The following is a 15,249-nucleotide window of genomic DNA, read 5'->3' as shown; positions in this document are numbered from 1 at the left end:
GGGCATGAATGCATGCACGTGCCGAGGACATTTTTCTGCACGTGCGGCACATGTAATCCATGATCTAGGACCCTGCACACCGTGGCCAGGCTGTTTTGCTGGCTGTCTCCTGATCCAGTGGACTTCACTACCGCTGAGCCAAGAAAATGCAAGGTTGACAGTCAGTCTAAAGCAGGAGGGAACTGGAGGCAGGGACCCAGAGAGGTCCTGCAAGGGGAAGACCTAACTCACAGCCAATAAATAAAAACTGCCGGAAGGAAAAGAGCCTCACAAATATCTGGGCTGAACGTGCCCAGTGTGTCAAAGCCAGGTGGGAACTCTACTTTCTTACATGACCCTTGTTACTACTCTGGCTGCTGGCTGGTTTTTTTTAATAGCAGTTTTAATCTCTATAATTTGATAGAGGTTTCTTTCCAGAGTTGTGAATGTAGAATTGGAAACTGCTGTCTTGAGGAAGGTAATGCTTCTCACGGGGGCGGGGGCTGGGGGTGGGGGTGGGAAAGAAGGAATATTACCTTCATCAGAACAGAATCATGACAGTCATCAGTGCTGGTGTTTAAAATGATACAGGTAATGGCCAAATTTTACCCAGCCTCAAATTTCACCCAGCCAATGTCTGACTGTACTACGAAGACAAGGATGGATCTATATTTAACCACCTAAGTTTAAAAGAAAGGTCTAAGGAAAGCAATATAAGTAGTGAATTTAATTCTTGTCTGTTTTGATCCAAATGCAACTCCATGTCAGTGTGCTACTTTTTTTTTTTTTTTTACAAAGGCAGTTGGTTTTAACTGCATTGGCCATTTTTTTCTCTTGCTCTCCTATTTCTACAAGACACTGCAACTTTTTCCCCATGTTAACTATTTCTGCTTTCAAAGGCAAAACCAGATGACTCTTCAGCCCTTCAAAAAAGGGCATGGCAGTGCCAAGTACAACCAAACAAAAAACTCTCAAGTAAAATAGGATGCAGACCTGCTTCTGTTCTTTGAGTAAGCAAGACAGCAGACACCTAATTCTGTTCCTGGGCTAAATTAAGGCAAAATTATTTGGCCTTTATGCAAATGGGTCTGAAGTATCCTAAATGCTAATGCTCCATCATAACCACCCAAGTGAGGTAGAGACAGAAAAACACGTTGAACAGTCTATGTAGAGCATATGAGCACTCACTACAATACACTTATTAGCTGATCATAAACACTGTTTCTGAACAACTGCTTGCACTTATTATTATTTTCACTTGTTCTACGTCTTCACAAAAGGAAGCATAACCAAGGACCAGGATTCTGTTAGCACTTGAACCACCAAGAGGTCAGATCTGAGCTGGAAGGAAGGAGGACAACTTATCTAGCAGTGCTGGAATTATGCCAGTCTGTATCAGCAAAGTCTCTCTTCCTCCATTTCCTTCCACATCATCTTCCCAGATTTGATGGGTCCTACAACTTAAGGAGCGAGTCTGCTTGTACAATACATGCCCCAGGCCCTGCTTACTTGTTGATGGAGCTTCTACGGTTCTTGTGGCTTCAAAGGTCAATACACTGATATGAGCTGCCTCTCCCAGGAACAATCAAGAGCCTTCTTTTGTATGTCAATAAATTCACGTGCATTATTCTTCTTTCTATCATGCAAGAAGTATTCGTGCAACCACTGCCACTTTGCAACATGTATTTTATTTCTAAGAGATTAATCCACACAACAAAACCTCTGTGAATGTCCTTCTTTCCCTCTGCAAAGAACAGGTCCTCAATAAAGCTCGTATCACTTTTAGCCTCTGCAGGGACACAGCCCAGTAACTCTTATATTGGCTGAGAGGGGAAGGATGCATAGTAGACTTGCCCAGGAGTCCTGAGGACCAAACATGTCTCTTGGTGTTACTAAGCATTCTGTGTGGTTACCTTCCAGATCACTACTAGGGCTGTGGGCCTCATCTTGCAGTCTTTGGTCAGACAACACTCCCATTGACTTCCACAGAACTTCTGTCTGAGTAAGGACCCAGGATTTGGCCCAGAAGTTAAAAAAAAAAAAAAAAAGCCTTCTCAGCTTTCAAATGTAGATGATTAATGTCCCAGAAACAGTGGGCAGGCAGAGGTTTGGCACACTGTACAAAACTGACTTAAAGCTGAAATTTTCCTTCTCTTTCTTAGACTCTTTGCAGACACAGGCTTTCAAAGCTACCGGTCTATGAGATGCTGCATTGTATCCGTCATGGGAACATCTCACCTGCCACAGGACCCGGCTGAAGCACAGAAGAGACCACGTAAAGGACTGAGTCTAGGGATCTACACAAGTTGTCTTCTGTCTCTGCAAGTCTGCAAAGCTTTTTGCTTGCCACTTAAATAAAACACTGAAAACCTCCTCACTGAGATTAGTCTCTCCATTACAGCTTACATTCAGAGACGCACAGCTCCTCTTCCTGAAAGCCTGATTTGCACAGCCTTTCCTCCCCCAAAACCCATTCCCTTACAGGCTCTGCCATAAAAAGGGGTACCCTGCACCAAGACAGTGGCATGTACAGCCTCCAACAAGAGAGCGCAAAGCAAGGAAGCAGCTGAGCATCTGTGACTGAACAGCCTGGAAAAAGAAGAAATGAAGAGCATGCTGAAGTCAAGGAAATAATGCACAGTTCTCTTCATCAGCAGTGTGGCACGGTCTGCATGCAGCTCTATAACTGCTGCCTTCTCCCACTCCTCCAGGAGTGATTCCCTGGCTTGGAGCATGGCACACACAAGCAAACACGCAACCCCCGAGAAAATATTTCCCTCTGTACAACGAGACAGAGGAGGAACGAAGGGTGCAAAGTAACGAACAGACAGAGGTGGAGTCAGAGCAACATGATCCCAGAGAGCAAAAGGATGATCCCCATTGGGCTCATGGATAAACAGGATCCTCCCATGCTAAGAAAGCAGTAGAGCATCAATGTTGCCAAGCTATATTGTAATGACGAGGGCTCCAGATGCAGCCTCTTCATGCCTTTAAAATTCAGAAGACTCCTGAAAGGGATTTTAGTTTGCATGGGGAGCCACCAGTGGGATGAGAAAACAAATGACATCATGACAAACTAGGCTAGGCCAGTGTGTCTCAATCTACATGCTCTTATGTGCAGTGAGCAAGGCAGCGTGAAGAAAGCTGTCCTACGCATGGGCAATTCCCAGCCAACAGATCCAGCTCTCGCTTAATGACAGTACCTTGTTTGCATGGCTACAGCACTGGCAGCACAGCCAGGGATGGGCTGTGGGTGGATGCTGCTGTCAGCCACTTCCAGCAGAGAAGGAGGGTCCTGAAAGCATTGACAGTGAAGGGCAGGGGAAAGAGAAAACTTTATTCACGGACTAGGCTTCTGTCTTGCTCAGCTGCTGTATGTTCTGATGGGACCAAGGGCAAAAAGGGATACATTCCAGTTTCAGTCATGCTCATGTGAATCATTAATCACCGCAAGGACTGGGGAGAGGCTGTGGATTTACATCCACACAGCTTGTTTCAGAAACTGAGCTCAAAAAAAAGATGGAGAAACAGATAAGAGTGCCAAAATGATAAAACATGACTGAAAGGAATATACAAAAGAGCCAAGTATCATCTTTTGCATAACGTTCAAATGGAGAGAATGGAGATGAGTATCAAAGTGATCCCACGTATCCAGCACAACATCCAGAACTGTTAATGGCCACCTCCCTCTCCATTTGCTGACACAAAGTATTGCAGGACCAAGATCACAGCCGGCTCTGTCGAAGCAGGGAACACTTGGGAATTTCTGGCATAACGCTTTTGCTGGGAAATTAAAATGGAGCAGTTGGTGAAGAACAAGTCAGGCTAGAGGAAAAAACGTGCAAAATATGCCAGATTTTGCACGTTGCACTAATGAAGAAGAAAAAATACTTGAAAGCAGAGAAAGCTGCACTGAGGTGAATCAGAAAATAAAGCGATTCATTGCTGTGCTCCAGACCAGAGCTGTTAGCCAGTCTGTGAGGTCAGGTCTGGTAACAGTAGAGAGTCAAAACAGGGCTAAAAACATCCATGGAAGAAGCAAAGGAAGAGGCAGACAAATGCCAAAGGAGGTCATATTGCCAAAAGGTGGCAAATGGGGAAATGAAACACCAGGCTTAACCCAAGCTGGTGGAGAGCAGAAGCTTTGAGGGAGAAAGAGAAAGAAGAAACACAGCGGCTGATGACAGCCCTACAACAATCAGGACAAGAAAAGGAAATGACAACTGGATCTGGAAGGAAGTCTGATGAGAAGGGGCTTTTCTTCACAGAGGAGGGAAGAATGACTTCGAGAAGGGTGGCAGTGAAAGTGAAATACAGTAGTAACAACATTCCTATAATGCCAGTGGGGGCAGTAACTTGCTAGTAAACTGGGAGTGAGGTAGAAAACTTGGAACAAGGGCTTGGGTAAGAGCTCTGCTTTCAAAACTGCAAGGGATTATGGGTCCTTCCCAAAGCTAAATGCCAACAGAGTGGTTTGTGGAAAACGGGGTGAGAAGAAAATAAAATAAAAAGCAAAATCTACAGCCAGCAGTGTGGTGCCCTGTCTTGGGAAGCCCCATATACAGTCAATTATGTCTTTCACTTGCAAGAAAAGAAACTGACTTGTTGCCTCTTTAAACTCTACGTAAAGGACTTTGGTTGATGCATTGGAGACATGCAAAGCAGATCACACAAGGGAAACATGACAGAAGTGCACAACTGGGCTAAGGATTGGAAAGGGGCTGCTGTTTTGGATCTCAGTAAATGGACTAGTGCTAACATGGTGCTAACGGTCAAAGAATTCATGGAGAAAGAGTGGAAAGAAGCCATGGATTTTGGAAACTCCTTTGCAGCCCACAGTCCTGCAATGATTTGGTTATATGGAAAACTTCAACGGCAAAGAATTACAGACCAGAATTTGAAAAGTTAGATCATAATGAAACCTAGGTCACTCAAGAAAATGTCCCCTTGGATAAAAAAAAAATAAACCAATACAGTGTTGTGAGAGATGAAAGCAACAAAAGAGAAGGAAGACTGGTCTGGTTTGGAAGACAACATCCAGGTATGATGGAGGTTGATGTCTCATGGTGTTGTGAGGATCCAGAGAAATGTCCACAGGAAAGACTATCTTTTACAGAAGACAAAGGATGGTGTGAATGAATCCTGGATAAGGGGAGAAGGCAAAGAAAGAAAGCAAAGCTCATGTAACAGATTAATCCTGAAGTTAAAAGCTAATTAGTCCAGAAATGTCTGATGAATTACCAAGGGTTATCCTGCAGACTGTGTAGTACTTACTACTGAGTCCTGTGTTTTTTTGCCTGAAAAGGATCACACAGTGGTAGGAAAAGAAGGAAAAGCTTGAACATCTTGGTAACCAAAAAGTCAATTATCCTAACACAGCCCATGTACAATTCTCTAAAACTGATCGACTGAGGCAGTAAAAACTGGCCTACATTGTAAAAGCAGTCACTACATCTCAAATATTGAGAAGTAAGCATAGCAGTAGACATTCATACCCAAAAGCGGCACCCTGTCTTCCTACCGCCTCTGCAAACAGGCAGGCAGAACAGTTCCTATCACAAAGGACCATGTATGTCAAACTGTAGTGAATTCAAACATTGAGCCATACACTATTCGGTAATAACCCTGGAAAAACACTGCATACTGTTTATCTGTTCCAGGTCTAGCTTCTAAGAAGTGGTCTAACTGATAATCCTTTGGATGAAAATTGGAGTACGTTGATTTCTAAAAGTCAATGGGGGGAAAAAAAAAAAAGCCAAACAAAAAACAGGGGTTTTCAGCCAGGTATACATTAAAAGCCTCTCTTCCACTGAAGCAATTACTCTCATCTAAATCTTCAGAAACTGTATTCAACCAAACATATGACAAAAGGAGAGTGTAACGGTTCCCTATGAAACAGACCAGTTTCACTGCTTTCTTGGAGTGAAGAGAAAGTATCCAAATGTTTATTAAAAAAGGCATTACTTTTTCGATTGTTGTTCCCTACGCTTCAATAATATGGTAGTATCACATACATATTAAAATACAATTTTTACCTTGCATATGGACAGCGTCCAGTTAATGAAAAATTTACATTCATTTAATGAATTAGCTCAATGCACTTGGGGCTAATGGGCCATAAGAGCTTCCAGTAATTTGGCTGCCCTTACAAATGATCTGTGGCCCTTTAAAAAAATTAGTGAATGGGCAAAGTAGAAAATTGTACGGTTTAATCTCCTCTTACTGACTTCACTGCAAAAATACCGCATGCATTAGGAGCAGTATTGCAACTGCACTACAGTCCCCAATGGCAAGGATTCTGTTTATATGCAATTTTGGACCTAATTCACGATGCCCTTTGCAAACAGTCCCATTGCCTTCAGCCACTCTTCCCGCATCATGTAAGGATGGAGGGGGTGAAAAGGTTTCGCACCACCAGTGACTAATCTGCACTTCCAACCACACGGCAAGCAGCAGACACACCCAGAGCACCTTGGCCTACCTGTGGCACAAAGGGCAATGAACGTTTGTGCATGCTTCCGGATCAAAAGCAACTTGTCTTTAGGTACAGGCAGCTTCCTTAAGATGTGTTCAATGAAATCGTGCGGGGTGATGGCTGCAAGGTTCCACTTCAACTTCCCCAGCACCACCAGCTCCCATTCCTGCAGGGGGGCACGGGGAGAGGAGAAAAGAAGAAAAGCCATAAGCAAGCCTGAAAAAAACCCCACTTTCTTATTTCTCTGATTGTAATTATATCACTGCTAAATTGGTTTTGCTCAAACATTTTTTCTGTATGCCCCTACTGCTTTGAAGTTGTCGACTTTGTTCTTTTTATTCTTTTTTTTTAAAAAAAAAAAAAAATCACTGGAAATGTCAGGCTCTACTGAAAATAATGAGACCTGGCAGCTCCTGCCAAGATTTTACTTTTTTTGTATCCAGTGCTGAATGCCCACCCAGAAAGTTTAGCCTGCAATTAGATATTGCCAAGGTCACTGTGGTCCTTTCCTAGTAACTTCTTTTAAATGGCTATAGTCCTTACTTTATAGCCATTTCAAGCCCTAGGGATAACCATGCACAAAAATAACCTAGATATACATTCTTTTTTTCAGAACTGGGGAAGTTAGCTTGATGGCATTCTCTCCCAAAACCGTATTCAAAAGCTTCTGCAGATAAATCTGATGGTGCTTAAACTACTCCAAGACAGGCTTTGCAGAAAGGAAATGCACGTAATGCAGCCAAGTAGTCTGTGTAAATTATCTGCCAATAAATCATGTACGATCCATTCCCACATTCTTTGAACGCCCAAAACTCCCAGTGAAATCAAAGGAAGGCTTGGGCACGTATGTAACTACTGGTCATTCCCTGCAACGTGACTACACGTAGAAACGGTACCTCATCCACAAACCCAGCCGTGGTGTTCAAGCAGGGCTAGACCTGCATGCTTCAACATTTAAAATAAGTCCTGAATACCTTACAGTGCACCACAGAGAGGACAAAGCTCAGGCCTTGAACTCATTTCTGTATCAAGTATTAGCTATTAACTAAATTCCATGCACTGATTCTTGAGTCCCGATGATGCGTGCGCCTGATGGAGCCCAGCGTGGTGGGGAGCCCCAGCTAAGCTTGTAGAGCTGGCAAGTCAAAAAAAAGTCCTTTAATTTTGCAGCCGAGGAGACGTCAACCAGCGTTGCTGAGAAACCATAAACATGGACCCCACAATGCCATTTCTGCAGTCGTTTCTCTGAATAGATGCCCACTTTAACAGCAAGTTACTTTCCTACAGACATTCCTACTGGATTATGACAGAGCCCTCTATAGCTTGAAAAATCTCACATTCACGTATGTAAAAGGCCCCGGAAAGCAGATCGGGTTTTTCTGTTTCTCGAGAAAACCTGGAAAATGTTTGAATATAATGGCAATCATGTTAACTAAGGACCGATCTTCCCAACATTGCTAATGTGACAGATACTGACATAGAAGACCACTTTAATCTAGAGGACTGAATACTGGAAAGCGCTTAAAACACACGCTTAAATCCACATGGCGCACAAGGGCAGGCACAGCCTTCCACACCTTCTCGCGGGGCCACGGCGCCTGCCCCGACAGGGTCCGTACACCAAGGGACACCCGACGGCTGCGACAGCCATGGCAGCGTTTGCAGTGCAAAGCTCTTCGCTCCGCAGAAGCCGGAGCTCCCAGCCTTCCCGGGGGAATTCCCACTGCCATCACCCAGTGATTCACAGGAGAAATTCTCCTGGGATTTGCCTGTGATCTGCGAGAGCAAAGCTGGCCGGCTGAGTAACACCGCACCGGGAGGCCCGAGTGCTCGTCTAGCGGCTCCGCGCCACGAAGCGCTTTGCAAATACTAAGTTATTCCCTGAAATCACTCTGATATTTTTTAACTTTCTGCTTTCGCTACGTCTGAACTGATGTTGGACTTGCTCCGCAGATGTACCAGAGACAGACTTTTGCTCAGGGGGCTGTTTAAGCGAGCTGAATTGTCCCGTCGCCTGCCTCGGCGCTGACCAGCGGCCACCACGCCCCAGGAGCCACCGGACGAGGCCGCGGCCTCCCACCTCGGCACCGCAGCCACGAGCCCTCCCGGGCGCCACCCCACAGCCGCGGTCCCCCCCGGTTTCAGCACGGAGGGGAGCTCACCCAGCCGGGGGAGGCGGCCGCGCACCCACCGCCGCTGCCCCGGCCACACACCGCCCGCGGCGGCGCCCCCCGGCCCGGCCCCGCCCCGCCCCGCCCGCCCCTGCCCGGCCGGGGGCGCGGGGCCGCCTGGCAGCCGCTCGGGGGGTGAAGTCACGCCCGGCGCCGCGTGTCTGCCGCCAGGTGGCGCCCCCGCCCCGCGCCGCCCGCCCCGCGCACGTGCGCCCGGCGCCTCCCTCCCGGCGAGGTCCCTTGCGGGGACACCCGCGCCCACGGAGGGGGAGGGTGGGACACGCGGCGTGGAGCAGATCCCCGCGGCCACCCCAGCCCCCGCGGGGTCCCGCCGGCAGCGCTGCGCCCGCGACTGCAGCTGGAGGCGGGTCTGCGCCGCACCGCATGGGACAGCATCGGAGCAGCCGACCGGGAGGTGCTGAGCATCCCCCCCAGCACCGTGTGCCTGCGGGCTCGGGTCGACCCTCCTCGGTGTCTTTAGCCCTTTCTGACAATGCACAGAATGCTCAAGAACCCGTGGGAAGAGTGACTTTTTAAAAAGGCGGGGGGGGGGGTGGGGGTGGCAACAGTGATGGGGAGACAGGGGACAGGGAGAGGCAGGGAGAAGGCGGCCGGTGCGGGGCCAGCGGGGGGAAGGTGGAAGGGGGCTGCTTACCAGCAGCTCTTGGGGTTTGATGGAATTGTCCGTATATATGCACAGCTTCTCGGCTGTGAGGGGGATTGTCTCTTTCAGCTTGGAGGCCAGGAACATGCACACCGCCCCCAGCAGCTGCAGATGGCACTTTCGGGTGGGCACCACAGCTAAGAATCTGTCCAAGTAATTCATGGCCAGAGGGAAAACTTCTTCTTCGCACTTCTGCTCTTCACAGACCTGCAAGCGAGGAGCATGGGGAGGGGAGGATGGGACGGCGGGAGGGGGGGGGGGCGGTGGAGGAAGAGAGAAAGAGACAAGAAGGAAAAAATAAATAAATGAGTGATCCCACGAAACAGACCACTGCCTGCCTGCTATGGCTCCTGCTATTTTTGTTTCCCGGGGAGCTAAATTTTGGGGGAGGGGGAGATCTCTGGAGAGGCTGGGAAGGCTGTCAATCGGCTTTCACATTCCTTTAGTTCATTCAGTAAGAAATGAATTCAAGACACTGTGTGGGAGAGCCGAAAAGCCCCATCCAGCAGCAAGCGAGCAGTCTCCGACTTTTTTTTTTTTTTTTTTGCGACCCAATTTTTCTTCTTTTTTTTTTTTTTATTTCGTCATATTTTCAAAAAATCGATAAAAATATTACAACTTCCCCGGGGGTCCCGATTTTGGTGCCGGTGGCATCCCAGGACGATCCCCTATCGTTTCCGACAATTGCAAAAATTCCCGCGGGGGGTGTCCCCCAGCCCTGCGCCCCCGATCCGGCGGCGGGGGGGGGTAAGGACGGGAGACACAGCGAGGGCGAGGTGGGGTGGGGAGAGCCCGAGCAGCCCGGATCCTTTTAGCAGGAGCGAGCGAAAAAATTATTTCAAAAATTTACCAAAAATCGGAGCCGGGGAGAAAAAGCACAAATCGCACATGAAAACCAAGCGGGGAGTCTGGTCTTTCCAACCCAAGGGGTTTGGTCCGCGAAAAGTCCCCCCCAAAGGAGATCCGAAGGGGCAAATGATGGGTGGTGGGGCCAGGGCAAGGCAAGCGAGTCTGCGGGGACCTGGGCCCGCTGCCGCCCCGCCTTAAGTATCGGGGCGAAGGGGGGCTCCGCCGCCTGCTCGGGCCTCCCGACAGCCCCCCGCCAGGCCGGGGGCCGCGCCGCAGCGGCGGGGGGCAGTCCCCAGCCCCTTCTTGCAAAGGAAGGGGGGCAGACGGGCTCGGCGCCTCGGAGCAGAGTTGCATGCAACGCAACATGGCGAAAAAAAGGCACGTCCTCACTACTGCATACGTGGGCACGAAATCCTGGCTGGGCAAAACGCGGGGGGCACCGAGCACCCCCCGTCCCTCGCCCTGCCCCGGGCGCAGCTCCCTTTTCCCAGAAAACCCTCAATCTCAAGCGCTCCCGGCTGGCCGCAGCCGGAGGCGGCTTTTCTTTGCTTTTTAATTGCAAATGACTTTTCCAACTCTCCCTCCCCACCACCACCGCTCTGCTTCCTCCCCTCCTGCACCCCGCTTTGCAGCAGCCCCCCGGAAGGGGCCATTTCCACCGCGGGCTGTCCACGCTCCCCGCGCCCCTTCCCCCACCGCACCGCACCGGGTGAGCTCAGGAGGGTGGGGGGGAGGAGGAGGAGGTGGGGGGGGATACAAGAAGAAACCCCACCGTGACCGGAGGGGCGAGGGGCTGCAGGGGGAGCGCGGACGAGGCGCGGCGGAGGTGCTGCCCGCGGCGGGGAGCCCGCAGCCGGCCGCCCTGCCTCCCCCCGCCCCCGGCCGGCACCGCTCCGAGGGGCCGGGGGAAGGAGCCGGGATACAAACCTCCAGCATCCAAGTGGCCACCATCCTCCTCATGAAGGGCTGGATGTCCTTCTGGACGCACTTGAAGTAGGAGCATTGGGGCAGATACCTCTCCTCTATGGTTAGTAAGTTGTGCAAAACGCGGTCATCGTAGAGCAAGTTTGGGTCAGGCAGAGCTCTCCTCACGGGATCCACCTCGCAGCACAGCAGCTCCATGTTTCCAAAGAGATCTCCCTCTTTCTCTGATGGAAAAGTTTTTTTTTTTTCGGAGGGGGGAAAGGGGGTGGGGAAAGGAGAGGGGTAAAGGAGGAGGGGTAGGTGGGTGGGAGGAAGACGGCAGGGCTTTCCAGCTCGCTCCTGCCTCCCTTGAAGCTCGTCTCTCCCTCTCTCGATTTCTAGCCTAAAGTTGAAGCAAAGTGACGCAACTCTCAGGGCAGGCAGTTCTCTCTTGTTATTATGGAGAACAGCAGCTGGTCAGACGTAACATCAAACGCGGGTTTTTTTTTTCCCCTCCTCTCTATAAGCTAACAAGGAACCAGGAGGCCCTCGTATAGGGACACACACGCACACAAATGACAGCTTCTCTTTTTCTTCCTTCCAGCCACCAAATGAAATCCGCTCCACGCTTTCCTTCTCTGGGAGCCCATCTGAATGTATTTCCCCCTCCTTTTCTTATTGCAGGAAACTAAGGGCTCCCCTTCGGTACCCACTGAGACGACTGGGGTAAAGGATGAAACGCCCTGGCTTAGCAGGGTGCCAGCTCCACATCCCGACCCCCACCCCTCCAGCCCTTGACCCACTCTCCCCTCTGGCACCCCCTTAATCTGCAGCTGGAGGGGTACAGAGCTCCCTGCGAACTGCAGCCTCACGGCAAACCCGAAAATGACCCGTGACGAGTGGGGGTTCCTCGGCTTTTTCGGGGTGAAATCTAACAATAATCACCACGCTACTTCCTCCGGCACATATACGTGTTTCTAGCAGGCGAACCGTTTTAGCACTGCATGGCCACACTGATATAACTTTCTAGGAAACGCCGCGCAGGAAGGGGGGGGGGGGGGGGGGGAGAGGAGTTATGCCCCGCACCGGGTGACTTCCACCCTCCACTTCGCCGGCGTCGCAGTCGCTCCCCGCCTGAAATGTGTCAACTTTGCGAGGTCTCTGCCGCTGCAGAGCAGAGGCTCCCGAGGGGGAAGGAGCTGCCCGGGGCCAGCCGGGGATGAGCCGCCCACCCCGGGGCATGCGAGGAGCAGGGCTGCCGGGGGGGGGGGGGGGAGGGGGGGGGGCGTCCTGCCTCCCCCTGCTCCCCGCCGGGGCGCCGCGGAGGTGGGCTTGGCGGTGGGGAAAAAAATACCGCCTTAAAGGCTGAGTGGGGAGTTTGGGGCGCCGCTTCCCCTCCCTCCATTTGCATAGCCAATAGCTCTGGGGCTCTCGCCGCTGCGCGCTGATTGTTACCGGGCAGATTATATTTTAAGGACGCATGCTGCCCGGCATCGAAAGCAGCCCGGGAGGGAAGGGGGCGAGGTGGGGCGTCCTCACCTGGCCGCACCGCCGGTCCCGGGAACCGCACGGGCCCTGCCGGTATCGGGGAAGGCTGGCGACCGGCCGTCGTTGCCCGCGAGTGGGCAAACGCGCCCCCTCCCACGCCAGCCCTCGCCCCTCTGCATCAAAACGGACGGGCGGGATGGGACCGGCTTTGCCGAGGGTTGCATATCTGCGGAGTCCAGCGGCTCCCTTGCAAAAACCGGCTGGGACGGCCCCGCACCTAACCCGCCCGTCGGAGCAAAGGGCCACTGCACCACTAAAACGCCAGCAGGCCTCCCCCCCAGCCCCGGCGCCCCCACACCCAACCCCCGATAAACGCGGGGCTGGGCCAGGACAGCCGAGCCCCCCACGCCTTGCTAGCAGCATGTCTCCGCGAAACCAGTTCCGCGCCTGCCTCGTCCCGTCCCGTCCCCGAAGCGAGCAGCTCCCGGCCACCGCCAAAACGAAGCGTCGTCTGGGAGCTGTCGGGCACCGTGTGTGGCCCCTCGCACCCCCATCCCCCCGAGGCGGAAGCTTACCGGGGGCGAGCCCGCCGCAGGCGGATTTGGGCAGAGCTTTGGCCGGCGAGGCTCGCGTTTGCGGAGGGCGAAGGAAGGGAGCGAGGAGGGGGCACCCCCCCGCCGTACGTCGAGGGCGGCGATCGGGTACCCGCTGCGGCGCGGCGTGCTCCGCAATGAAAGGCTCTTTAACTTCCACCATTCATTTCCCCTTCCTGGCTACTCCTGTGAACAGGGAGCGTGTTGTGTCAGCGCACGTTTTCCTTCTCCAAACTTAAATTCATAAGCGCTCCCGTCTGGCTTTGTAGCCCGACAATGCAGCGATTGTGATTTATGTGCGTTTCGGGGGGGAGGACAACGGGTGTCCTAATTGTCCGGCACCGACTTTCCGAAGTGGGGTGATGTCTGGGGCACGGCGCGGCTGCCGGCGGCGGGGAGCCGCGGGGACCGGGGGAGGGATGCGGGGGCCCCCTGCGCTCCGCGATGGGGCGGCCGCCGGGGGAGCGGCCGTGGCCCCCGCTGGCGTGCCGTTGCCTCTCCGCCACCTTGGCGGGGGTGTGTGTCCCGTTAGGAAAAAACCCCCACGAAAATCAATAAATGGAAGGATGCCAGCTCTGCACGCGGAGGTGCCGTTGATGTGCAGCGACGTCGTAAAAAAAAAAAAAACCACCACAACCTCTGTTTTTCCCCGGTTCGACGGCTTTTACATACGCGGTACCCGTTTCCAACGGGGAGCCGCCGGCCGCGGGCGGGCAGCCGGGGCGGGCGGCGGGGACCCGCGGCCGCGGAAGCCAGCGTGCCCGAGGTGCCCCTTCGCCTTGTCCCCGTGCCCACGGGCGCTGCCGCATGCGTTTGGAGGCAGCAGATGTTTTAACAGCCTCCGTGTAGAGATTACCGAGTGCCATATGTTAAATACCACCCTCCCTCCGGAAAAGAAAAAAAAAAAACTTTTCGCACTCGCTCCCCTTCTTCTGCGGAGCCGCTTCGCCCGTTTAAAAGCACAAGTGATTAAATCACCGTTGCTTCCCCCGGCGGCTCGGGGCGGCGGTGCGCGCAGCCCCCGGCGGGCGCTCCCGCGGAGCCGCGCTGCGCCCTGCGCGGAGCCGCCGCCGCCCCCCGCAGCCCGGCGGGCAGGGGGCTGTCCTGCCGCCACCGCTGCCCGCGGGGCCATGCCGCCGGGGTCGCTGCTTGTGCCTTGGGAGCCCCTCTTCTTCAGGTCATCAAGCCTGGTGTCGGGGCTCCTCGGCGTTAATCCGACGCGCGGTTGTCAGGGCATCGGTAATGTGTAATGGTATTTTATCGGTGTTGGTCCGAGAGCGCAGCGAAACGCGGTGACTCTTGGTTTTTCTTTTTAATAGATCCTTAATTCGTCATCACTCCGATTTATTTCACTCCTTTCCTTTGCAAAGCCCAGAGAACCATCGTGAAGATGCTTCGGGGGACAGCATGGGATTAAGCTTTGCGTTTGAACTGCTGACCGACAGACATGCTGCCTGTGCGCCCGCCGGCCGCAGTTTTTTTGTTTGTTTAAATGAAATGAGTATTCCCTTGCAGTGCTTGAAACCTGAAGGCTGGAGTGTGAAACATGAGAATCTGAAAGTGAAACCGACTGGAAGCCAAAAAAGAAACAGATGAATGTGTTGCCACTGTCCAAGCTGAGGAAATCCCTGAAAGCAAACAAACACCGTGAATAATAAAATGTGCGATAGATTTGAAATAAAATTATTCCAACTTCAGTCACTGGAAGCAGTCTGTCTTGGAGGTTGGTTGTTTGGGTTTTTTTAATATCTGACTTTTAGCTGTCCAAAGGTAAATTCCGTAATTCCATGCTGTGCATTCAACATGAACAACACAATAAAGATTATTTTTTCCTTCCTCTGGTTTCTGATTAAAGACAAGGAAAGGATTTGGATACTGCAGGAACTGCTGTGCATTGCCTGTGTATTTTCAAGGAGTTATTTTTAATTGTACAGGCAAATTTTGACTCTAAATACCTGTGCAGTGGCAGTGTTATCATTAACAGCCACCTTAAACAATGTAATTACTGAGCATGTGAAATATATCCTGTAATAAAATTATACTTGCCTTTAGAGGGTGATTTTATGCAGGCACAACAGTTACAGCATTAACTAATGAATTCTGTATGATTGCTTAACAGGTTTTGAA

General features: G+C 51.7%; 1 protein-coding gene and 1 long non-coding RNA gene across 3 annotated transcripts in view; one reads left to right on the top strand and one right to left on the bottom strand.

Moving 5' to 3' along the window:
* The window catches only part of CCND2 (cyclin D2), a 40,151-nt gene extending 26,825 nt beyond the window's left edge, over window positions 1-13,326 (bottom strand). For both annotated transcript variants that reach the window (XR_005104458.1, XM_037389172.1), the window contains exons 1-4: window positions 13,105-13,326; window positions 11,066-11,286; window positions 9,281-9,496; window positions 6,461-6,620 (exon numbers count right to left, since the gene is read on the bottom strand). Coding sequence is in view for 1 of the 2 variants with exons in the window: in XM_037389172.1 (XP_037245069.1) it covers window positions 6,461-6,620; window positions 9,281-9,496; window positions 11,066-11,286; window positions 13,105-13,285 (778 nt within the window). In the remaining variant the exon portion in view is untranslated. The remainder of the gene's footprint in view (window positions 1-6,460; window positions 6,621-9,280; window positions 9,497-11,065; window positions 11,287-13,104) is intronic.
* On the top strand, window positions 11,052-12,005 carry LOC119148689. The gene is made up of 2 exons (XR_005104459.1): window positions 11,052-11,165; window positions 11,726-12,005. It is a non-coding gene; the product is annotated as an uncharacterized LOC119148689 (long non-coding RNA).
* Window positions 13,327-15,249: the final 1,923 nt, after the last annotated feature.

The sequence above is a fragment of the Falco rusticolus genome, chromosome 5, assembly GCF_015220075.1.
Source record: "Falco rusticolus isolate bFalRus1 chromosome 5, bFalRus1.pri, whole genome shotgun sequence".
NCBI classification, from domain to species: domain Eukaryota; kingdom Metazoa; phylum Chordata; class Aves; order Falconiformes; family Falconidae; genus Falco; species Falco rusticolus.
Note: the sequence above shows the minus strand (reverse complement) of the source record. Positions and strands in the feature narration are given on the sequence as shown.